General features: G+C 42.9%; 1 protein-coding gene across 1 annotated transcript; it reads right to left on the bottom strand.

The window, feature by feature from the left end:
* Positions 1-7,179: 7,179 nt before the first annotated feature.
* FOXN1 (forkhead box N1) lies at positions 7,180-24,323 on the bottom strand. The gene is made up of 8 exons (XM_040082681.1): positions 24,204-24,323; positions 22,513-23,007; positions 20,289-20,399; positions 15,576-15,703; positions 14,669-14,765; positions 9,828-10,035; positions 8,702-9,235; positions 7,180-7,442 (listed from the first exon to the last, which is right to left on the bottom strand). Exons 1-8 carry the CDS (start codon positions 24,321-24,323, stop codon positions 7,180-7,182), a joined length of 1,956 nt encoding a protein of 651 aa, XP_039938615.1.
* Positions 24,324-25,255: the final 932 nt, after the last annotated feature.

Here is a 25,255-nt window from a genome sequence, read left to right on the forward strand (position 1 = left end):
ACAAACAGCATTAGAGAAAACACATAATTAAATTTAGTTTATGAAAGAGAGATAACACAGACAGGAGAGAAGAGTTCCAAACACCTTCAGTCCTTCCTTTCCTGTGGAATGACAGGATAAATCAGAAGAGGGGAATAAAAATTGGGGTTAAATTAGATATGAGGAAGAAGTTCTTCCCTGTGAGGGTGGTGAGTCCTTGGCAGAAGTTGCCCAGAGAACTACATGTGCCAGACCTGAAGGCTAAAAATATTTAGAATCTGTTTTGGTTGAAAAAACCCCAAAAAACAACAAAACACCAACCCCAAAACTCCAAGCCAAACTTTGTTTTTTTTGTGTGTTATGTGAAGGGCACAGTGCACCGATGTCGTGCCGGTGTTACTCTGTCCACTGGCATTTGACTGGGGTTGAAAATCGTGTTTTTATTTCCCAAATGCATTCCTTACCATCCTGATCTATAATTAAATGTCTAATTAAACCTGCTGCCTGCTTTGATGTCTGCACAGGTTCATAAGACAGGAGAACCTGTATTCACTGTAACCCTTAAAATTAAAGTGTTCACAGAGACCTGAGCACAAGTTCAGAGGAGCAGCACTGCCCCAGACACGCCGAGGCTCTTCAGCACTGAGATGTCAGATTTTAAAGATATTTCCCCGCTGGAATTCATCAGCTGGCGTTGCTCATAACCTAAATTTGAAATAACAGCGCAGAAATGTTCCTTGCAGCTGACAAACACAGGGCTGTGCTTCCTGTGGCTGTGTGGCAGGAGATGTTTGGAGGAAACACAAGCACAAGTGTCACCACTCAGATAATTTTAAGAGCCATTATTTCAGCCAATGTTTAAATTTCTGTAAGATATGTTAAAATGAGAAGGATCGTTTCCAGCCGAAACAAAAATTTGCCCTTTTTTTAATGCCTAACTAAGCGGCGCAGTTTTCTCCTTAGATTAACTGGGTATTTGGCAGAAAATATTTTTTTCTATAAGTTTTAGGTGTTTTTTTTTTTAATGTTCTGAAGTTGATCTAGAGGGAAAGGCAAGGATAATAAATGCCTGAAGAGATCGTTCAGGCCTGGTGCCTCCAGCAGGCCCGAACATGCTGGGCTTGTTCATGAATTTGAAATTAAATCCTCCAGCAGCTTCCTGGACGAGCAAGATCTTGAATTCTGTGTTCAGCCCAATGATGTGAATTCCCTTCTCCAGCGTTTTTGTCACTGATGTGCTTCTGCCTGAGCTCTCAGTGGGTTTTTTTCCCCCTCGTCCACCCGGGCTGCAGCTGCTGGAATGAGCTTCCTGGCGCCGACGGCGCGAGCGAGGAATTAATTCATGTGACTAACGAGGGCCTTTGCTTCACAGCCAGGCCGAATTGGCTTTGGCAGGAATAAATCTTTTATCGCTCCTCCGGCCTCTCCTGTGCCCAGGTCACAGCTGGATCGACCCAGAGCGGGATTCTCCCGTCCGTCCCAGCTGCAAAATGGCTCCGGGTGAACTTATTGCGGCCTTCGAGTGTCCAAAGGGCCTCCAAAAGGGCTGGGGCGGCGATTTTGAGAAGTCAGGACGAAGGGAAATGGATTCAGACTGAGAGAGGAGAGGTTCCCATGGGATATGAGGGAGAAATTTTGGCTCTGAGGGTGGTGAAGCTCAACTCCAGTCTTGGAGCAACGTGGCCCAGTGGAAGGTGTCGGAACAAAATGGGCTTGAAGGTCCCTTCTCACCCAAACAATTCTGTGATTTTGTGGTTTAAAAAAGACCTAAACCCCATCAATTTCATATTTCAGTCATCATTTATTATGATTATACCCAATACCTGGTATTTGCCATCAATGTGCTGCTTGAATAAGAGCCCCTAGGTGAAATAAATGCCATGTGCATTTATGACCTTCCCACTGCTGCAATTTTTGGTAATTTCCAGTAATGTCAGTATTTTCCATGCAAACAAATATTCTTTGTGTGTGTTTATTTCTTAGAACTAAAAACATAGCCCTCTTCTGCTTCTACACAGACTGCATATAAATTCTGTTTCATGGTAACTCCGTCATTCATTATTTTAGCAGTTCTCAGTTCAATTTTTGCTGCGACCACAGAGGGAAAATGGTTCTTTAAAGCTTCCATTTATATCGTTACAGGTAGGGAACGCCCAGTGAACCAGAGAGTTCATCTTCCACTGCTGAGGCTTTTGGGTTTGTTTGTGTAAGACTGGAAATAGTTTAGGAGGTCAGGAAAAGCTCATCTAAAAGTGTTTGCTGGTTTTGATATTTAATAGTCTAAACACAAACATTTACACACAGATCTGGAAGCCTGAAGTAGAAAAATGGAGCAGCAGTTTACCCCGGTAAACTAAATTGTGGAATCCAAATATTTATTCCCGTGGTTTCAATTTGTTTGAAAGTGCCAGTAAGTCTGTTGCACTTCTCAGGCTTTGTGTACAATAAAGCTGATGTGATATTCAGTGTTTTATCTGTTCCATAATTCCGGTTAATCACTGCTGGGTTTAAGTAGCTCGCTGCTGTGCCAGGGGTTGGAAAGATTGTGCAGAGAGAATTCTCCTCAGATCAGTTCCTATCTCAACAAAAGCAAGTGAATGTTCAGGGGTGATTTATACCAAGAACAGGCAAATATGGGAGGCAAAAGTCTTGTAATAATTTGGGCCCATGAGAAGGGAAAAGAGCTTCAAAACGCAGCTCCAATATAAATGGCTATTTGAATGTTTTGAAGTTTAAATGAAACCTGCAATAATAAAAAAAAAAGGTTAAGCTAATAAATCCTAAACTTTAGAGTGCAAATTTTTCCTAATCATATGTTGGAGAGGGCAGCAGTGAGCACTTTCTTCTGTTTGGTAATAAGATATTTTTATGGTAATTACACTTAAGGTTATATTTTCTCCTAGACAGGTTTACATAATCTCTTTGGAAGAAGCTGGTTAAGCAGACAGCATTAGCCTTAGACTGGGAAAACTTCATTCTTTCCTTTCTTTCTTCCCCTGTTTCCAGAGAGCTGCTTAAAATGGAATTTAATGCAAATGTATCATAAATAGATTTGCAATGTGTGCAAAATACTGATTTTATGGTAAGTACAGAAGAAGGTGTCACTAAGGAAATGTTTGTGTGTTATCAGTACGCCAAGTTATTTCAAAAGTCAAAAATAAGGATTGCACGAGCTGAGGGTTGTTCTTGTATATAAACTTAAACAAAAGTACTTAAATAAACATATTTTCAAAGTTTTTGTTCAGTAATTGTTCTGAAATTGTAATTTATAGTATAACTCTTTCCTCATGAACCCATATTTCAATGAGTTGGTTTTGTGTCTATCAGAATCACTAATGGTAAACTGAAGCAAGAAAATAAAATTTCAGATGTAAAAGCCTGAAGTGGAGCCGGAAGGGAAACCCAAACCCAGACTATTTATATTAGTTAATAACTAGCAGTATAGTTTTGTTTGTTTATTTATCATAAACAGAACTCTTTTTTCTTTAAATAAAAGTTATTACAGGACTTTTCTTATAACTTCTGAGAAATGTCCAGCCATTAATTTAATTCCATTAAATATAGAATGCATTGGAAAAAATACTTTAGGGTGCTTTGAATAAATAAATTTATAAAGGGAAGACAAACCTCTGGTGTGGATACAAGAAACATCAAGAAAAAACATGTCCAGGTGTGTTTTTTTCCCTTTTGTCCTTTATGTCTGATCATTCTTCAAAGACTCATTGCCAAGAAAAAAAAAAAAAAATAGAATAAAGTCTGACCGTTTGATTTCTTCTCTATTTCTTCCTCCCCCTCCAGCTTGTGATCATGTGTGTGGTCACAAGCATGGAATATATTGGTGCCTCTGAGGGAATGGCTGAGCCTGGACACCAGTGACGCACCGGAATTAACAAATCATGGCGGGGTCGTTGTGCCCATAAATTATAAATCCTTGACTCAGAAAAAGCAGTTTTGCTTTTCTCGCTTTCAAATCCCTGAATTTGGAGTTTCACAGATGTTTAACTCAGCTTGATAACGTCCAGATTCCTACTGTCAGTTTTGATGGTTTTTTTCACATGCCATGGGTTTGCTTTAATTATAAATGTTTTATTCCATTTCTTTCGTGTTTTTAGAGCAATGAGCCATCCCACTGCACTTCCTCTGGTGTGTTCTCGTGCTTTTTTTGTTGTTGCTGTTGTCTCCCTCTGCCAAATATAAAATACTGGGAACGCTGCTCACTCTGTCAGGAATATCTTACAAGGGCCTGTAGTGTTCTGGCCATGGCGTGGCTCAGGAGGGGAATTTGTAAGGAGTTTAAAGAGGATTTAACAAGAATTCGGTGCAAATAGTGATTGAAAGTCACAGGGAACTGAGCACCTCACTCCCTCAGGGTGCTGAAAATGTTTCAGAAAATCCCTGTGCCTACTCCTTGGTGTTTGCAGAGAAAAGCTTGGAAATGGAGAGAGTCGTATCCGGGAATCCCTTGAGGATGGAGGTGTGCAGAATTCCCACTGGGGCTGAAGCGGCTGGAATGAATTCGAGGAGCTGGGAGGGTCTGGACACCTGGTTCTGCCCAGCACTGGGAATCCTGGTCCGAGGCTGGGATCTTCTGTGGGAGTCAGAGCTCACAAACACACAGAGTGGAGGGAACCCACCCCTCCCATGAGCAACACCTGGGTCTAACATTCACAGAGAACATTATTTACCAATTATTCTTATTAATTTTGGCTGAGGAGTGATGGTGACACATTTTAAGGCAGCAGAGTGGCTGTGTGTTCAAGAGCCACTGGGGTACAAAACCAGTGCCTGAGCAGAGGGCAGGGGCTGCTTTGGTTTTGCTTTTCCTCAATGCATGTCTCTATTAAAATGTGTATTTATTTGACTAAAATGTGTATTTTTTTTTAAAAAAAAGGCATTTAGAGTAGTAGTATCCTTCTAATAATATCTACTCAGTACGTATTTAGTTGTAAGTTGATGACTCTTAAATTGCACTGAATATATATGTGTATTTACACTGTGTTTTAAAATATATCTAGTGTTATATATATGCACACACACTGTTTATAAATAGTGTTTTATATGTACACATAATGTTATATGTACATATAATTTTCTGTTCATATACAGTGTTTTATATACACATACTGTGCTTTACCTATATTGTGTATATATTACACACACATATTTATATTTATACTTATTTTTATTTTTATTTTAATATTTATTTTTATTTCTATTTTTTATTTCTATTTCTATTTTTATTTTATTTTTATTTTTATTACTTTAAAGTTATGATTATAGTTGTTATTGTTATAGTTATAGTTATTTATATACTATTTAGCAGCTTTATACTCATGACATGCTTTACACTTACCATAATAATCACATTTCTAATAATGTGCCACACTTAACTTTTTCTGTATTTCTTTATCTAAACGTTAAGATGCCCAAAACCCGATTCCCCTGGCTCTAATATGCTTGCATAACTCTCATCCTGCTGTGGTGTTTTTTTTTCTTTTCCTGGAGCAGCTTGGCCAACCTGGCTGCATTTCTTCCGCTCCTCATTCTCCTTGCAGGAGGAGGAGTTGGAGTCAAGTGAGGATTTCTTGGTGGTTGCGTGAGGCATTACAAAGCTGCATCACACGTGTTCCTCCTAAGTCGCCTTCATCCGTCTGCCCCTAATCTGATTTTAAGTCTGGACTAGTAGGAAAAGGTGAGGGTGTAGCTTTGGGCCTGGCTTTGGGCAGAGCTCCCACCTTGCTGTGAGAGAATTAAACCCGTGTGTCTTCATTTTAACAATCCCACCTCCTTTGTCCCATCCCTGGGGATCTCTCCTTGCTTTCCCCTGGTCTAGATCACCCAATCGGACCCAAGTTTTAACCTCCTTGGTTTAGTTTGAGTTTACATCATCTGCGAATAGAGATCTGAGAATCCCAGGGTGGGTTGGGCTGGAAAGGACCTTAAAGACCATCCAGTGTCACCCCCAGCCGTGGGCAGGGACCTTCCACAGTTCCAGATTGTTCCAAGCCCCGTCCAACCCGGCCTTGGGCACTTCCTTGGATGGGGCAGCCACAACTTCTCGGGGCAACCTCATATTATTTTGGGTTTCTGCTTTATTTTCCATAATGTTGTTAAATTCCTTCTCCGGCCTGCTCTGGGTTTATATTGCATCACTTAAACCAAAATTGTTTTCTTCTATTTTCTTCTGTTTTCTTTTAACTTTTCAATTCCATCTTTGTGGAAAATCAGAGGGAGTTGGGTATTCCTGTTACACTGGCCTAAGTTTAGCTCACGGTAGGAACCTACTGCAAGATTTGGTTCAGCATCACAATAAACCCCACTGGAGGTATCACTTAAAACAAAGATGCTCTCTGGATTTGGCCAACTGCAATTTCTCCCTTCTTTCTTATTACCATTAAAATAATAATTAAAAAATTATCTTCATTTAATGGCTTAACAATTCATGATAATGTCTAGTTTATATGGCAAAAGATAAGAGGCATGAATGGGAATAATTTCCAGCCAAGTAAAAATTCTACTAAATAGTTTTGTTACTTTTTTATTAAAAAAGCAGAGTTTAAAATTTCTTTTTAAATACAGTAAAACTTAGATATTTTCCACTGAAGTATATTTGTTGCTTTGGTTTAGTCTGTCAGCAGCTTGTCCTCTATCTTCTAATACTTGCAGAATTTTCAGTTCACGTTTACCAAAACCCAGAACTTCTTTCAAGGGGACTATAAATGTTTTAATAGGTAGATTTTATGTTTTGAGTTGTGGATGTTGTTGCCATCAGCGGCTCCAAGAAATAAGTTAAATTGTTGTCTGCTGTGAGTTCTGTGTTCATTTGCAAGCAGCTTTCATTAAAGAAAAAAAAAAGAAAAGGGAAAAAGAAGGTCGAGGATTTGTTTTCCTCTTATTTCTGGAAGATGAAGAAGACGAGTGGCTTGATAAAACGGTGTTGACAAGTTCAGCTGTTAACCACATTATCTTTAAATAATATTTTAATTTTTTTTTTAATATCTGTCTGTAGAAAATCACCATAGTAAAGCTACATATCCTGCGGGCGACTTCTGGGGAGAAAAAAAAAAAAAAAAAAAAAAAAAAAGGAAAGAAAAAGAAAAAATTAGCATTCCCATGGACGCTGACATCACCCAGCCAGGGCGGCGTGTGATGATGGTTAGGACTGGGTTTCCATTCCGGCGATGGTTTTTGGGGTGTGGTTCACATTAAGGCGATGGGTTTGGATCCGGGGTTGCTCAGGTAGGAAGGGGACACCGTGTCCAGCTCCATGAAGGCGGAGTAGAGCGTGGTGAGCTGCAGCTCCGGCGCGCTCCCGTGCGCGGCTCCGGCCGGGATGGGGATGCTGCCGCCGCTCTCCAGCTGGCACTGCGAGGGAAAACACTGCGAGGGCATCGGCGATGATGAAATGAGGACGAGGGGATCCACGGCCAGGCTGTCGTCTTTCAGCTCCTCCCAAAGGTTCCCTACAACAACAACAACAAAAAACCCATTAATCAACAGATTGATGCAGCTTGCTTTATGTTTTTCTCTCCGTGTGCATCTTTATAATTGTTTTTTTTTCATCACGGCGCTGCAGGAGATGTGGGTTGTTAAACATTGGTGTGTAGGTCACCCTAATCTCCTGGGACAGAGGAAGGGAAGAGGTTGTTATTTGTCTGTCTCCATGAATTTAAATCTGGGAGAAAACAGCATTGATTTATGAAAATTCTTTCTAAAATCCTGCTAGAAATGTGTTTTTATATATATGTATATGTATATGTATATGTATATGTATATGTATATGTATATGTATATGTATATGTATATGCATATGCATATGCATATGCATATGCATATGTATATGTATATGTGTGTGACTATATGTCTGTATACACATATATATTCTATATGTGTATTTTATGAAGAATATAAGAAGACACCTCAGAATATATAATTGTTTGGGATGTAGATCCCATTACTGCCTTGGGAAGAGGAAAAGAGCATCCTTTTCAGCAGAGATGCGGAATCAATATTGAGCAAGAGGAACGCTAACGTGTTAGTTCAGTCAAGTTTATTTCTCTTGCTGCCTTTCACCCGACAATTCTCGTGTAAGAATGGCACTAAATATTTGTGCTTGAGTAGCTTCCAGCTGAAAATAGGCCTGAATTTAAAGAACACATTCTAAATACTGTATTGCAGAATTTAAAATCAGCAATTGTAGCCGGGGGAAGGAGCGGGAATGTTTGGGGTTTTTTTGTTACATTCGTGGATGCAAATTTGTAGCATCCTTGGGAAACTTTTTAAAGATTTAACCCGAAATTGCACGGTGTTTATATAGAATATAACCCTGGGAGGTGGGGGGTTGTAACAGAGGAGTGGAGATGTAAGAAAAAGGAGATGGGATGGGATGGGATGGGAGGGGATGGGATGGGATGGGATGGGATGGGATGGGATGGGGTGGGATGGGATGGGATGGGATGGGTGGGATGGGATGGGATGGGATGGGATGGGATGGGATGGGATGGGATGGGATGGGATGGGATGGGATGGGGTGGGATGGGATGGGATGGGATGGGATGGGATGGGATGGGATGGGATGGGATGGGATGGGATGGGATGGGATGGGATGGGAGGGGATGGGACGGGATGGGATGGGATGGGATGGGATGGGATGGGATGGGATGGGATGGGATGGGGTGTAACAAACCCAACTCTCTAAGACAAAAACACCTCGAACACCCACCTTGGAGATCAAAATCAGTGAGGGACGGATTAAGAGCATCGATGTCATTGCTGAGGTCCCCCTCCTGCAGCAGCGTGTCCTGCACCGTCCTGGCCGGGGAATGCTCGGGCAGCATCTTCATCCCGCAGCTCGGGGGGCTCTGAGCCGGCACTGGGGAATCCTGAGGGATGCTGGGCTGAGTCCGGAGCTGGCTTTGAGCCTCCCCGGCAGGGAACAGGCTCTGAGGGTCCGGCGAGTGCTGCAGCAGCGCGGTGGGGATCTGGGGGAAGCCCTGGGGGGATGTGTAACACCCGGGCTGCTGCTGCTGCCCCCCCAGCAAAGAGGGCAGGGGGCTCTTGGCGTGCAGAGCTCCCGGGCCGTGGATGCCGTGTAATCCCTGCGGGATGCCGGAGGGCAGCGGGGGCTCGCACAAGGGATGGGATTGCGCTGCCATCTGCCTGGAGACGGACGCAGCTGCAGCGCCCGTGGGGCTGCAGGGCAGGAGGGAGGACCGCAGCTTCTCGCTCCTGTCGCCTATCAGGGTGTCAAGTTCTTCTGGAAAACAAGGGGAAAAGCCCGTGGATGATTTGTGCCTGGAGAGCTTGCAGCAGGAATCGCGGTGTTATTCGGGAAAATAAAAACTCCAAAGCCTGAAATGTTTTTCTTTTAAATTATCCTCGCCGAGCGAGTGTGTAATAAATTCCACTCTCAGGCCTAAAGGTCGGATACCCAGCAGCTAATCTCAGGTTTTGTTTGATATTCCTTATTTCAGCGTTCTTTTTATCACAGAGGGGTTTGGTTTGGAAGGGATGCTGAGGATCATCTCACACCACACCCCTGCCATGCACGGTGACACCTCCCACTGCTCCAGGTTGCTCCAGTCCCCATCCAACCTGGCCTTTTACCTGAAAGCTTAGTGAGATGTCAAGAGAGAATATTTTCTCTGCTTCTCTGTGCTTATCTGTAAACACCTGCAAAGCCAGGTCTACTTAAATTCTGCTTTTAAACTTTTTTTACTTGTTTTGCCCACCAGGAAAAATCCTTACGTGCTTTCCTAAGCCATGTTTAAGTTCTCTTCCGGATCTTGGCGAAAAGAAAAGTTCTGGGGAGAGCTGTTTGAGGACTGAAACACGGAGAAATGACTGACCTGGCTTTGCCATACTCTTCCTCACGGCAACTGGGTCTTTCCTCTTCCATTTCTGGAGCTCCTCCTGCATCTTGTCGATCTTGGCTGGATTCAGAGCCCACAAGCAGCCCTTCCGAGAAGAATTCCCTGACTTGTTCTCAACTTTCTCAAAGCACTTGTTCAGGGATAAGTTGTGGCGCACGGAATTCTTCCAGCCATCTGGAGCTGTCTGGAGAAACAAACCCAATGTAAGAACAGAACTTGGAGCTAAAAAAAAATCAACCCAAAAAACTACCGAACTAAAAATGTATCTGTGTGTGTGCATATATATATAGATATATATAACTGTGTTTTGACTGGTGAGGCTACAAGAAATGCTGTTAGAGTTTGTGCCTTCTGCAGTGAGAAACTTGTGCGTTAGAGGGAAGCCACAAAAATGTTACAGTCATGTTGTGTGGGAAGAGAGGGATCAGATAAAATAGTAACTGATCTTCTAAGCAAAAAGGTTGTCAGAGACCTGCCAGATCTTTATGAGCGAATTTGCACATCACAAGGATTGAGTGTGTAAAAATTCATGTTCCAGAACTAAGAAATCCACCAGAATCTATTTTGGAACACCTAGAAATATTTCCAAACCTTTATTACAGTACTGTGAGCTACCTGAGCTCGAATTCAGTGTCCAGGCAGACTTCAAAGGGATTTCTCATGCTCCTGTAGGTGTAACTTTGTGTGCTGGCCAATTACATAACCAAATGGTTTAATCACAAACCCTCCAGATGAGATACAGCCGATCACTCCTCGCTGCGCTTTGCATTTATTTTTAACTTGGCGGTAGCAGCTGGAAGGTTCTTTAAACTGGATCATTAAAATGATTCTCTGCTTGTTCGCCAAAAAAAAAATCCTCATATTTTCTTTTCAGTCCCTCATCAGAATTGCAAGAAATGAAGCAGCTCTCTGAAAGGTGGGGAAGTTGTCCGTGGTGATCCATTCATACTCATGGATGCAAGCATTTGTCATCATAACTGTTTATATCAAGCGGGGAATTATTGAACAGAGAGCATGAGAAATAAATATGGGTTCCCACAGTATTTTAAAATATTTTTTAAAATATTTTTTAAAAGAATTTCCCTTTTAGCTTAATTAAATTTAATTTTTTCCATTTTTTTACTTTTTATTAATAGAATCCTTATAATAGAAAACCAGATTTTTGATAGTTTGATAATTTCTTTAATTGTTGCCTAGTGCAGCAGACTTCCCCTAAGACCATCTTTTACAAAAGGTTCTGAGTCCATTTTGGCTTTCACAAGGCAAACTGTGAATTCTGAACACACTTGGATGAAATAATTTTATCAGGATCTAATTTTTTGGACATGCTTTTATAAAGAACATAAACCCCACTGTTTTGTCGCTTGAAAAGAATTATTGTGTGAATGAAAGCATCAAAAGCCTTACTGACGAGTTGAGGGTCAAATTTCATTGAAATTTGAAAATAAATTAAGTTAAAAAACAAATAAGTGTGGAATTAAATACGCATTATTTGCTGAAAGAGAAACTTATTTTCCCTTCAGAGCAGCGCAGTTTCTTCCACTTCGGCCCACCTGATGTCAGCATTTCACTATTCTGTCTCATGGGTGAGACAACACAAATCGTAACTGGAAGAGAAAGAGAAGAGAAGAGAAGAGAAGAGAAGAGAAGAGAAGAGAAGAGAAGAGAAGAGAAGAGAAGAGAAGAGAAGAGAAGAGAAGAGAAGAGAAGAGAAGAGAAGAGAAGAGAAGAGAAGAGAAGAGAAGAGAAGAGAAGAGAAGAGAAGAGAAGAGAAGAGAAGAGGAGACCCCAAACCTTTAAAACCTTTTCTGCCACAGGGTCGTACTGAACATGACAAATCAGCTTTTTCTCCCTTGCAGATAACATTCAAGTGACTTTCCAGTAGTTCCAAACGTGAGTAAAACTGTTCCTCCCAGGTAAATTGTGTATTTAGCTACCGAACAAGCTGACCTGGAAGAATATTCCTGCTTCTTCCCCTGCACACAGGCTCCACACACCCCTGTGTGTGCCTAGACAGGATAATTGGTGTTTCTGCTCAGATGGGAGCGGCATGGGCTTCTCAGAGGCTTTCAGAACGTGTGGGGGTGTAAATTAGGAGATGGTTTTAGAAACCGTACAAGCGAAAAGCACGGGGATTGATTTTGGAGCCTGGAGCTGAGCAGGTTCTTGCGTTAAACTCGGGATTGCTGAGCTGTGAGAATTCATTTGCCCAGGTAGGGCTTAACACAAGCAGTGTGTTAGGTGAAAAAACATCAGTTTTTAAAACAGATGTGATTGCTAAATGAACAAACTTTGGCTGGGGTTGCTCTTGGGTAGCTGGAAGCTCCTTGCCGTGGCTGATTTTGGCCACGGCTGCGCTCAGCACAGAGGGGATGAAACGCAGGATCACAAAATCAGCCGGGGAATCCCGGAACCACTGAGGTGGGAAAAGCCCTCTGAGGTCACCGAGTCCAGCCAAGGCCACCACCAAACCAAATCCCCAGGTGCCACATCTCCAGCACCTGGACACTTCCATCACACCACCGCCCTTTCTGCCCTCTCAGCCCCGCCGGCAATAACTCCAATTAAAAAGATGAAAGTCTTTCTGTTAGACTCACTAATCACTACCAAGGAAAAAAAAAAAAAATTAGAAAATTATTGTCCAGCCCCACTGATCCTGACCAGCTCTTGAAGTTTAAAAGGCTCAGTGATCTTGCAAAACCCTTTCTCTTTAAATCTAGGTCTCAAGAGAAGGGAGAGGTACATCAAAGACTAATTCAACTTTAGCTGCGTAGATTTTTTTTTTTCTTTTTTTTTTTTTTTTAAGGACGTAGGAGTTGGATTGCTCTGTTTCAACTAGAAATGAGATTGTTGCATCATAGAAACTAAATTTGCTGTGGCAGCAAATCCCGCTTAATTTGACTCGCCTTGTATCATCCCATGTCTCCCAGCAAGGCTCTGTGGGCTCTTGCACTCTTTTTCTCTCCAACTTAAATTTCTTCCCCATTCCCTGACTGTTATATCCTGCTTTTTAGTGAGCTCTGGTAGCAGCTGCAAAAGGTTCTTTGCTGATTTTTATGTGGTTTTACTCCACTGAAGACTCTCCAAAAGCAGGGAGGATGGAGGATATCAATTTTTTTGCTATTTATTGGGATGTCTCTGCTGTAAAGACCCGAGGCAGACAGGGATTGATGACTGTAAATGTAATATCTGATTGCTCGTTCTCCCCGTGTCATTTCAAGGATGTTGCAGTCAAACACATTTGGCTGCATTTTTAAGCAAAATGCAAAACCAAAGCTGCTACAAAAAATAAGGAATGTTTGTGTAGTACCCCCTGCACTATTCTTCTCTTACAGTGGTAATTTCATTCTCATCAGTTTTAAAAAGAATTTTTAAAAAAGAGGTTCTGAAAGGTTCTGAAACACCAGGAAGGACCAGGATGGTGACACCTGGCAGAGCCGCAGTTCTGAGTCCCAGGGGTTCTGCCCATGCTGGCAGCAGCAGTGCTTGGTTTAAAGCTGCTGATTAATTTTATAATCAACTGTGCTGCAGGACAACAGAGAATTCATTTCAGTTTGATCTGATGGGTTAATATGTGCATGCCTGTAAAAATTATTAATAATATTCCCTCCCCTCTGCTTGAAACTCTTGCTATTTTCCTGTGGATTCCCTTGGGATTTCTAACGGTAGATTTCTTTACTTTTTTCTCCCTTCTCTTGCTTGTAACAAGTGATGGAGTAATCAGTGATTCCCCTGGGAGGAAATCTGGGAGCACAGGAGTGTGATGGATCCTGACAGCTCTTCCTCCGTGATAATGTGAATTTTTCTCTGATTACTGACACATTCAACCTTCTCTTTTTTGTGTGTCTGCGTGTGCTTTATTTATCCTCAGCGTTCAAAACCACTGCAAAACTGTATTGGAACATTTATTTTTCATTATTCTCAGTGTTCCTTTATTATAAATGTTTGAACTGCCTGGCTGTGGCTGTTTTAAATTTGCCTTGATTGCCGCAGGGCTATTTGCAATAGGAAACAGCAGAGACTCACTGGCCTTATTTTGATTTTTGGGCCTTGCTCACAGCTGAGGTCACCCACTGTGGACTTCAGCGAGGTCCTTTTGAAGAATCAGCAGAAATGAAGCTCTGAGTGGAGCAGCACTTGATGATTCCATCACAGCTCCTTCAAAAAACCCTGAACTAATCCTCCTGCCCTTGGATCCCTGTGCTGAGTGAGCGTTTTCCACCGGCATTCCGAGCCTGAGGAGCCATTCCCTCAGAGCAGGGATCCAAATTTCAGAAGTGCTGCTGCAAACCATCCACCCTTTCCCTCCCCAGCTCCCCGTGTAATTAGGAGCTTAGTGCCTTTATCACACATCACCCTTCTCTCTGCGCAGGGCAGGCGCTGCGTGCTGTTGCCCAAGACGAATATCCCAGCTCCAGGATGGAGTGAGATCACCTGGAATCCTCTGCTTCCACGCCAGGCTGGAGGTGCTGCTGGTGGCAGAGGAAGCTACAGGACCAGTTCTGCCTGTACCTGAGATCTGAGAGGAAGCAGTGAAGGCGTTTTTAAAACGATTTACCCTTTTTATGGGCCGCTGGTGGGGAATGGTCACTGCTGTACGCCCAAGCTCACAGCTGGAAGAGTTCTTAATGTATTTTTGAGTTAAATATGTTCACATTTCTGCCTAGGTGCAAAGTGCTGGGTAGCTCGAGATCATGGGAGTGTGTAGCGTGTGGTTGATTTGTATTAATCTCCTAGGAAATCCCATCCCTTATTCCCTCTGCTGACAGGCGAGCTTAGACAGAGACCCCCCTCCCCATCCCCATCCTGGAACTCACCTTAAAGTAGGGGAAGTGTTCCGTCATGAAATTGTAAATCTCACTGACTGGCAAACTCCCTGTCTTGCTGTTCTTGAGAGCCATGAAGATCAGGATGCTTCAGGGAGAGAAAGAAAAGCGTTTTAGCCTCTTCTGCCTGATTCCTCACATCCAAAACCAGATCATTTTTCACTCTGTGTGCAATTACTCCGAATTCCACTGTCACAGCACAAACGCAAAGATGATTTTATGTTTCCACTCCGTTTTTTACAACAATCTCCTTAACTCCTACAGGTGATTCTCCAAGCTCATCTAGAAGGTCCCACCTGGGTTTAAAATAAAATAATATAGAAAGTAGAATCAAGACCCTGCTGGTCTCCAGTTATTGAAGGTTTTGTTGGAATGCTTTGACTGGCGAAGGCCACAAAGAGAATCAAACTGAGAGTGACAGGGGGATAATTAAAATTTAATTGTCTGATCTACTTTGGGGGCTAAACCCATGTGGTAAGTGCCTAAGTGCCACGGCTGGTATGTTTTCTAGGCATTTCCTTGCTCCAGTAACTGGAGGAAAAAAAAAAAATCAGTTTTAATCCAGGTGCTGGAACAGAGAACTAAGCAGGACCAGCCCTCGTGCTGATGAAATCCGCAACACCTAAAACTTTGCATTACAGAAACACCTCATTTTTTTTTTCTCCCCCCTCTTTGGGGAGTGATCAAAACCGTTCCCCTGCTTTACAACACTTTATTTCTCTGTGCCTTGGCTGGCCCCAGAGCCTGGGACGTTCTGTGATCCTTGGGGACAGGACAGAACACCCCGGGAACAAGACAATTAAAGAGCGAACGTGTTGTAGCAAGGGACGCTGGAACCGGGCCAGGGGTGAACGGGGTATTTCCTGTAAGGTGAGGGCTTGGGAAAAGATTGTGTTACCTGTAGGAGTAGATGGGTTTGGGAAACAGAGGCTGCTGAGGTTCTTGGCTGCTTTGAGGAGCAATCCTTTGGTAGGGGTAGTGCGAGGAAGCGATGTAAGTCACGGGGTAGCTGCCTCCTGACGGGTACTGGGGGGACAGCAGAGATGTTATTTCCTTTAGCAACAAGCTCCCAAAAATATCCCCCTAATAACAGCGTCATTTCTGAGGATACTGTGTGGGGAAAAAAAAAAAAAAAAAAAAAGTATTTTCTTCCTTATTGCCTGCTACGTGAAAATCTGGGTCCTGTTAATTGTCGGCAGATGATTCTTAATTTTACAGCCCTAAAGCTCATCTCCCTCCAGCCGTCTCTTTTGAAGCACTTCAGCCTGCTCAGCCTCCCCTGGACGTGCACCCAAACAATGAATGATGTCATTTTATCGACATTAAAACCCCAAAACCACCAGAATTGAACACTTCAGTGTTCACCTTAGGAAAAAAAAAAAACAGCTGAGGAAGAAAAGCTGCTAAAAATGTAGGAAAAAACACAGAAGTTTTGCCTGAGCCTTATTTGGGTTTGTAAGCAATTTTTTTGTTGTTGCTTTTTTTTCTTTAGATGGAGAGGGCACAGAAAGGCAGGAAACTGAAAGCACGTAATATCTGCTGCTGAGGGAATAGATTCCCAAAATCTCTGTGAAAATCACTGTTACCCCCCAAGGCAGGGGAAAAAAACCCAACAAACAACAACCGGAACTTTAATGGATGCAGCAGGATATCTTTAAGATGAATTATTATTATGGAATAAGTCAGTGATGGCATTCCAGGGGTCAGGAGAGCAGCACTGAAGACGTTTTTGAGGTGGTTTCACGTTGCCTGTCTGGAGCTGTTGGGCTGCTCCCTGTCTGTCCCCTCACAGCCAATTCCAAGGAAAAAACTTCTCCACAGATCCAGGAGCTCATGTGCTATTAACCATCACCTCAAGTGACTTTCCCACTCCATTTTCTCTGTCACAGAGCTAAAAAGAATAGCCAGGACCTCTAAAATCAGACAATATTCACGCCACTCTTGCCCTTCCCCTGGGACCAGCCACAGAATTCCCTGAGGAGCGCTGACCTATCCCTTCAGGAGATCTCTGAGCCTGTCCCAAGACAAACTAAAGGGTTCCAGGATAAAAATCCAGGTGAAAGATTGGAGATGATCCACACAGACAGCCTGGACTGCCCCAGAGTTTTCACAGATTTGCTCTCCATTTTTAAACACAGCGCTTGGTCTTGTTCTTTTCCGAATATCCCATTTTTTTTCCTCCTCAAATCACGGTCTAAACCTGCTGGAAAGGGACTTCCAAGAGCAAAGGAACACGATCCAGGTTAGGTAAGATAAAATCAGCTGGCTCTCCTGGAGCTCTGTACGAGAGGAATTTCTGCCTCTTCCAGATGAATCTTTCCAGGGGTGAGGCCATGGCCAAAATTAGAAGTCCTGTCACATGCTATTAAAAAAAAAAAAAAATCTACCTGGGTGCCTTCCCTGGTACTCAAAGGTTGCTGAGGCGTTTGACTGCTCAGCTCCAGCAGTCCTGTGCCATGAGGTTTGTGTGGTTCCCCTGAAAAATCATAATGTAGCTCTCAAGGTTCATTGGGGAAAAAACCCTTGGACATCTCCTTAGTTTCTAATTTGTAATTATTTTTTTTCTCCTTTTTTTTTTTTTTTTAATCAATAGCTTTTGTTGGCCATGGTCTTCGTCCCCTTAAAACAGCAAAAACATTCACAGTTTATTTATTTAGCCTGCACTCTGAGTAACTGATGTCATTTTCCCTGTAATTTTACGCTGGCTGCTGGAGTTTTTCTTGCCTGTTTGCTTTTATCTTCTAACACCGAACTGCCTGAAATGGAATGTGGAAACCCAGACCGAACGGACTCAGTCGTTTGCACGGTGAAAGAAATGAAACGTGCATAATTAATCATGCCCTGCCTTGTTCAGCTAAATATTGGGCACAATTAGAGTCTCCAGAGCAGCTGTGAACTAATTTTTGTGTGCAGTGCGGTGCTCCCTGCCTCGTGCACGGGGTGCAGATTTCTCCCCAAGAGTAGAAAACCGGGCAATCCCTACAATAATTCTGATTTTTATTGGGTTTAGCGGCTCTTTGAAAGGAAACAGCATTAAGGGCTGGTTTTGATGTCATCATGAAAGGCCAGACTTGGGCGTTTTAGGGATTATTTCTGTTTTATTGGTTTCATTAGTCCTTTTTTGAGGGAAGGGAGGCTGGGGAATGGGCTGGAATGACAGGCTGGAGCTGGTTTTACAGTCTCCCACGGCATGAAAGGTGTTTTATGGTGGGTGGGTGAGTGACTCCAGCCAGTGTCTGCTGCTTCATTCGGGTCAATAATAACTCATTTTTCCTTCTGAGTCACCACTTCTGCCGTGTCCAGCCAAGGGGAAGGTGAGGCTGCTTTATCACCTGGGCAAAATTAATGACGGGGCTGAACCCCTCTCACCCCTCTAATGAAAACCGGGGCTCGGTTTGAACATCCCCCACCCCAGAGCCCCTTCTGTGGAGTGGAACCTCCCTGGAGTGATTGAACTTGCACTGCCCCATTCCAGCTGGAAATGGGAAGCGTTAATGACGGGGCTGCTCCACGCACGAGGGGTTATTCCACTTCTTCTCAGCTGCATCCCGTGCTCTTTTCATTTTCCAGCTGCTGATGGTGGCACGGGGACAGCAATCCTACCTCTTTTACCTGTTTTGTTTGTTTGCTTTTAAATTCCTGAGCAGCAGAGCGCGTTTCCAGGCTTTTTCTATATTAACATTAAGCGCAGGTATTGAAAAGTCTGACAGAAACCTGCTGCACTTCCGAGATTTGTCCCAGTGCCAGCCTGCAGGTGGATGGAGGATTTTCCTCTTGGTGCCTGTTGGATCTTGCCTGGCAGCTCCCAGGAGCTTTAAATCTGGAGGATTTTGGAAAATGTGATCAATATAGAAAAAGCAAATCAGCAGGGCCGGGGGGAAAGGTGCCTGCCGCAGGATGGATAAAGAAATGAAGAATATTCCATGAGTTCACAAGCTAAGTGGGGTTTCTGCACACGGAAATGGCATTTTTAGAGTGAGTGAGATGTATGGAGCTGTGACATACCCACAACGGTTTGTATTTGCAGGAGAGCTTTTTGTGACAGCATTTTGGGACCATTTTCTTCTAAAATAATAACAATGGATTTATCAGTTAGGGTGGTAGTGCAATATCACCTTTCCTTTTTAAATATTTATATTCATATTTACATTCATATCTATCTATATCTATATATCTATATCTATATATCTATATCTATATCTAATCTATATCTATATCCATATCTATTTTAATGTTTAAATTTTACTTTTATTTTAGTATCTATTTTTACCTTTTACCACTTCTACTGGGTTTTTGGGTAACAAGAGGCCAACACAAGTAAACGAATTTTGGCGGCGTCGATAAGAATTTAAAGATTGTCGCCTTTTTGCCACGTGTCAGGGAAAAATAAGGCTCGGACAATTCTGGCTGGTGGAAAATGAGTGTGATAAGTAAAATAAAAAGCCGGGAGTGATGAGTGTTTCCATGGCTCAGTAACACCACAGGAATTAACAATGAAATGTCACAGGAGCCTGGGTTTGCTTTTCTTTGCCCAGTTTTAAATCCCTGCTCTGTCAGTCACATTTTTCTACTCCACGGGGCAGCTGAGTGAGATGGGGCAGCTGATGCCACAAAAATCTCTCATCAGTCCCTGGGATCAAAGGAGGCAGAACTCAGCTGCGAGCTTTTATCTCCACATTTTTTTGAATTTCCTTTAAGTTTCGCTTAATTCAATTCTAATGGTTGGGTGTTTTGGAGTTGTGCTGCTTTTGTACATGGATTTCTACCTAAAAATCTGAAAAAATCCTTGTTGCCTTTATTTCACCTCAAGTTTTGTTTTGTTTTGTTTTTGTTTTGTTTTTTTTTCCCCTTTGCTTGTTTGAAATCAGCATATTTCCATCCTGGAGATCTCACTGAAAATTTTATACCTTGCAGGTAAAAGGAGGAAAAATTCAAAGCCACCATTTACATCTGAAGGGAATTATTTCAAGTGCCAGTAACAAATTTACATTACAGGAGAACAACCCTAATCTTGCACATTCTCCTGCACCCTCAGCATTATCGTCAATTATGCTTCAGCTGAATAATCTTTCTCTGGGGATGATGTAAGAGGCAAAATGTTTCAAAAGAGACGTGTGTGCCATCAGGCAGAAGGAAAGTGAGCATCATTTTGCTGGTCCAATTTGACTTTAAAATATTTTTCTGTGTTTGGTCTCAATTTTAACAGTCACATCTATCCAGCTTTTTTTTTTTTTCTTCCTGAAGTTAAAGCACAGTTACTTTAGATCCTGAACTATCAAGAGTTATGTTAATAATTTATCTGGCTTCAAAGCAAATTTTCTGGAGTGCAATGGTGAAAATATAAATATGCAGTACCAAGATCCCATTCCCACAAGTTTTGGGGTTTTTTTTCCCCCCCTTCTTTTTCTTAATGACCATCTTAAAATGCATTTGGCTGTATTTTCTTTTTCCATCTTATTCCCATGAACAGTACGCAGGCACATAAACACGGCCCAGCAAACCCACGGATTTAAAGGCATTTTAAAATCCTTTTAAAAAATTATTATTACAGCCGTTATCGTACCATTTGAGAGCTAAAAATCCTTTTTTTTTGTGCACCAGCTGTACTGACCTGGTGGAAAGGGTGTGAGGGGCAGTACATCTGCTGCACCTGGGGCTGGTAGCAGTACAAACCAGGCTGCCCTTCCAGGGGGGATGTCCTGAGCTTCATGTCTGAATCCTGCTGGGAAACATCCAAGGAAGGAGTTATCAGAGAAAACAACTTCATTTAAAAGAGGATAATTCTGTCTGTCGCTGTCTGGATTTGCCTTCGTTATATCGACTTTTTGGGGCTTAATTCTGTTTTGGTAAGGGTTCGTAGAGGTTGGTTTGTGATTTAATGGTGAAAACCTGGGGATGATCCATCCCTGGAAGTGTCCAAGGCTGGGTTGGACGGGGCTTGGAGCACCCTGGGAGAGTGGGAAATATCCCTGCCCATGGCAGGGGGTGAGACTGGATAATCCTTAGGGTCCCTTCCAACCCAACCCACTCCGTGATTCCACCAAGACATGAACCAGTCCCTGCATTTCCACAATTACAACTCCAAAAAGGAAATCCCAGGCCACTCTCCATGCAGAGAACAATTCAGAAAACGCGGGGCTCTGTTTATATTTTTATTTTTATTTATTCCCTGCACGTGCAGACCGCTCCTGAGTGCGCACAAGCGTCTCCCCCTCTTTTCATTCTCCCTGATTTTATCTCGCAGGCTGGCGGTGCCTCCAGCTGCCTCTGGAGTTTTGGCATTGGCTGGAGGGTGAGGTCTGTAAGGTCCAGGAAAGAGGTGGCAGAGAAAAATCACTCTGGGCTGACTGCTTGGGTTCTACCACGATGCAGGGGATATGTAAAAATGGAGGAATTTGGTGAGAATCTTATTTTTTCAAGAATTCGATAGCACTTACCCCTCTGCTTTAAAAACCATGCCTTAATGGCATTTTAGTCTGTCTAAAAAACTTGAATAAATATATATGAACATGGTTTTTTTAATCTATATTTTATATATCATGTATGTATTATAGCTAATAAATATTTAAAATATTCAGTATTTTTATGGTATATCATTAGAAGCACAAATTAGGCTTGGTTTGACGTCCACTGCTAATAAACATCCGTGTTATTTTGGTGACCACCAGATGAAGATTTTTCAGAAATCTCAACTTTCCAGCAGCATGGAAGTGATTTAAAAAGTTGGGCGCTGGCAGAACCAGGGGTGACACCAACAGGGAGTAGCTGCACCTGCTTGTAAAGGGTTTTGCCTTTGCACCCTGCACACCCTGCAGCCCAGGGGTTTGGGAACACAATGGGATTTTTTTTTAAATTTTTTTCCATCAGCTGCTCAAAGGTTTTGCACTGAACTCCTCTGACCTAGATGAGTGTTTATCCAGGAAATAAGAGATTTAGATCAATTTCCTCCTTAACCTGGATGGCTTCAATCCCCAGGTATGTTCCCTGACAACATCTCTCCATTCCCTGGTCTTAATCCAATTAAGACTTTTATTTTTTTATTATTATTTTTAAACTCCTCTTTCATTTGTTAGCCACGAATTCTTCCTCCCCCAGACATTTAGGACCAGCTCAGGGCTCTCCTCTGGCAGGTGGAGCTGTTCTTTTTGGCTGCAGTGGATGATCAAGATACACTTCACACCTCGGGTCACAGCAGAGATACTCTGGAGATACTGGAGGGTAATTTAATTTGCTTTTCAGAGATCTCTGCTGCCCTAAACAGGCAGTTGCCTCTATCTAGTATTGAAATTAGCCCAGGTAACCTGACACTGCACAGATAAACAGAGCTGATGTTTATTTTTGGTGGCACTGTTGTCTTAGAGTTTCTCTCCTATTTGTGCTGAGAAAAGCGCAGGTGAGCTGAGGTGTTGGACCAAATCTGCTCCACATCCTCACGCTTGAAAACCCCTTTTTGTGAGCTTTTGTCCCTTGCCAACACCAGCTGATGGCAAGTCCTGCTGTCAGGGAGCATTGGGATATTTAAAGATTCGTGTTCCCCATCTAATGGAAAATCATTTGTCCTTGTGCATCTTTCTGAGGATTGTTGGAGGAAAAGACGAGAAAATAGAGAATATTTAGAAATTTAGAATGTTTTGAGATTTTAGAAATTTAGGACTAGTTGTCCAATAGAAAATATCGGACAAACAAACATGGACACGTCCAAATACGCTTCTCCTGAGCCTGTAGCTTGACAGAACCATAAACACCAACGTAGCCGCACCGTAATAAGAAAATACTCCCCAAAGCACGTTTTGGCCATTGAAAACGGGGGAAAACAGCTACAAAAACTCACTGACCATGACCTGAGAGCCGTGCTCCTGCCCCGTGGTGCTGTACTGGAGGCTGCTACACCACGGCTGCTCCGCGGAGATGTTCGGGACGTGGGTGGGAAACGCCTCCGGCTCCTCCGGACCCGGCAGACCCTCGAAGCCGTCGATGCTCCTGTGATTTTTGAAGGGAGAAGCCTCTGGTGGCAGGGCCTGGTGTGCTTCCTGGAAAACATCCTCGCTGATCTGCCTCTTGTAGGGGTGGAAGGGGTTCCTGCTGCTCTTGAGGAACCGGTCGTAGTTCCCGGCGGCGTTCTCCTCGTAGCTGTAGCGCCGGAATTTTTCCGCGCTGAAGGATGCCTTGAATTTGTTCTTGCCACAGGGGATTCCTTGGCTGGCAGGGTACCTCCCGTGGATTTGATCCTGGGATGGGGAAGCGGGGCTGGGGCTGTGAGAGGATTCCGAGCTCCTCCTCTCTGTCCTGGTGTCCGGCTCAAAGGGTTGGCAGCTGTAGCTGGGGTTGTCCTGCGATGGAATGTTGACATTGATTCATTTAAGGGTTAGTATTTAAGTTTGAGCAAATATTGTATCGTTTTCATTGCCTAAGTTAGTTATTTGATGTAAATTTCAAAGTTTAAAATTTGTGTTTTAAGGACATTAAAAATGCATTTTTAATGGTAACTATGAAATGACCGGTTCTGACCACCTCCATGCAGAGAAGCCCTGAGAAGATCTCAAGGTTTTTCTGGCTGCTTGGTACCCAAAATCATTCAGCAATTAACAAATAAAAACAAGGCCAGGTTGGAGCAGCCTGGTGTAGTCAGTGGAATGGATCTGGGAGATCTTTAAGGTCCCCTCCAACCCAAACCTCTCCATGATTCCACCAGAAAACTGAACTGTCCTTGAAGAACAGAGCACCTTGACTCTCTGCTCCGACCGTTTCAGGGCAAAGCCGAGGGAGATCAAGTGATGGAAGATTAAAGAACAGGAAGGCGCTAAGTGCAAGTCTTGTCGCCTGCAAGTTCATTCAAATCAGCTCCATCTCATGCCCCGGTGGTGTCACAGGCTCCAGAGGTGTCGGTGTTACATCACTGCCCTTCATTAGGGTGGCCACACTCATTTGGAGACACAAGACAGGCTCTGGGCTGATGCTGCAACCTTCCTGTCCCATCTCCTCCCCTCCCTCCTGCGCCTCAGCAGAGGGAGAAGACAGCAGCTGCTCCAGGGCTCTTTCATCTGGAGGGGAAAGGGCTGGAGCAGGGCTGGAGTCGGGATCCTGGCGCTGCAAACGTGCATATTCTCCCCGACATTGGGGATGGGTAATTCCTGGGAAGCCTTTGAGAGACACCCAGCAGTCAGGAGCAGGGTGCTGCGCTCAGGGAAGGGGAAATGGAATGTCCTGGGTCCCTTCCCTCCTTCCCTCTGCAAATCCCAGCTGGGTTTTGAGAAATCTCGCAGGGGAAATGAGGATAAAATCCAGTGCTCTCTGCAGTGGGGCACGGCGCAGCTTTTCCAGTAATTTTAAGAAATTTAAAGAACATTTAGCTGGAGTTTGGGATTAGCTGAGCAGGATAACTCAGCTCTCTACCCTTCATGAGTAAAAAATTCAGTATTTGCTTGCTCACCAGTAGTTTTAATACAGAGAGATTTAATACAGCCAAGAGCTGAATGCTGATTCTGATTTTTGAAGAAAGAGAACAGATCTGGGCCAGTTTACTCACACTTTGCTGAATTGGGGATATTGAATCCCCCTGTGCCTTCATGAGGTCCTGCTGGTCCCTTTCCAGAGTGTCCGAAGGAGAAAATTTAATATTGGATTGGTCCTGGAGTAGCGAAACCATCACCAAACCCACGTCAGACAGAAATCCTGTTAAGGCAAAATCAAATTACAGTGAGCAGGTTTTTTAAAACTTGAACTGTGAAACAAATCCCTTGTCCCAGGTGACTGGACAGGCTTGGATATGCAGCTGGAGCCATCCTGAGGAATTCCTGATACAGTGGAAAGTTCTTTATAATCTTTTAAAGAAATGTCCTGTAGGTACAATTCCAATGAAAATTGAAATTGTATCTACAGGATACAATTGGAATTGGAAAATCGGGGTTTCTATGGATTCACCACACAATTTTTTATAAAAATAAGCACTTTCTTTGTTTTCTGTAGGATCATAAATTAATGAAAATGTGTTGTTTTAGAGTTATGCAAATTTAACAGTGTCGCTTTATTGAGAGTTGGGATATAAATGCATCCCATTTGCTTTCAGAGGGATTATATTAAAAAAAAAAAAAGGTTTTTTCTATCATCACTCAGATTGATGGTTACAACACACTTATATTTTCACTTTTGTTTTTTATTAGTCCCAATCCCTTCAGCCTCTCTGTTCTGCTTTGCATGACTTAAGTGTATCTGAGATATGCAAATGACTTCATCATTCCATCCCTGTTTTTGTTAGCTGGATCTCCTCTCAAGTTCCCAATCTTTGATCTCTGGATATAGGAGCCATATCTGATGGTGTTCTTTGGATTAAAAGGAATAAATTTAATCCTCTGGTATTTTGTTCTCTACCACGATTTCTTTTTTCCTTGTTCACCGCAACCTTAGAGTAAAACAAAATTAGAACGTGCATTTATGTCAAGCACCAAGTAGCTACATAAAGGTGCTCCTAATTTCAATTCCAGGTGAAGAAATCAGGGGAAAAAAAAAGCCACTTGAATTCAAGAGTTAATCTGCCAGGTCTTGGCCACGTGTTGAAACGGCTGTTAGGTAAATATCTGA

Source organism: Hirundo rustica, chromosome 19 (genome assembly GCF_015227805.2).
Source record: "Hirundo rustica isolate bHirRus1 chromosome 19, bHirRus1.pri.v3, whole genome shotgun sequence".
Taxonomy (NCBI): domain Eukaryota; kingdom Metazoa; phylum Chordata; class Aves; order Passeriformes; family Hirundinidae; genus Hirundo; species Hirundo rustica.

Coding starts and splice junctions, on each gene's coding strand:
- FOXN1 (XM_040082681.1), bottom strand. CDS start 24,323: ATGGTTTCGCTACTCCAGGACCAATCCAATATTAAATTTTCTCCTTCG. Junction 10,036..14,668: donor AACACTTCCCCTACTTTAAG/GTGAGTTCCAGG, acceptor TTGTTTCTCCAG/ACAGCTCCAGATGGCTGGAA. Junction 7,443..8,701: donor CACTGATTTTGATCTCCAAG/GTGGGTGTTCGA, acceptor TTGTTGTTGTAG/GGAACCTTTGGGAGGAGCTG.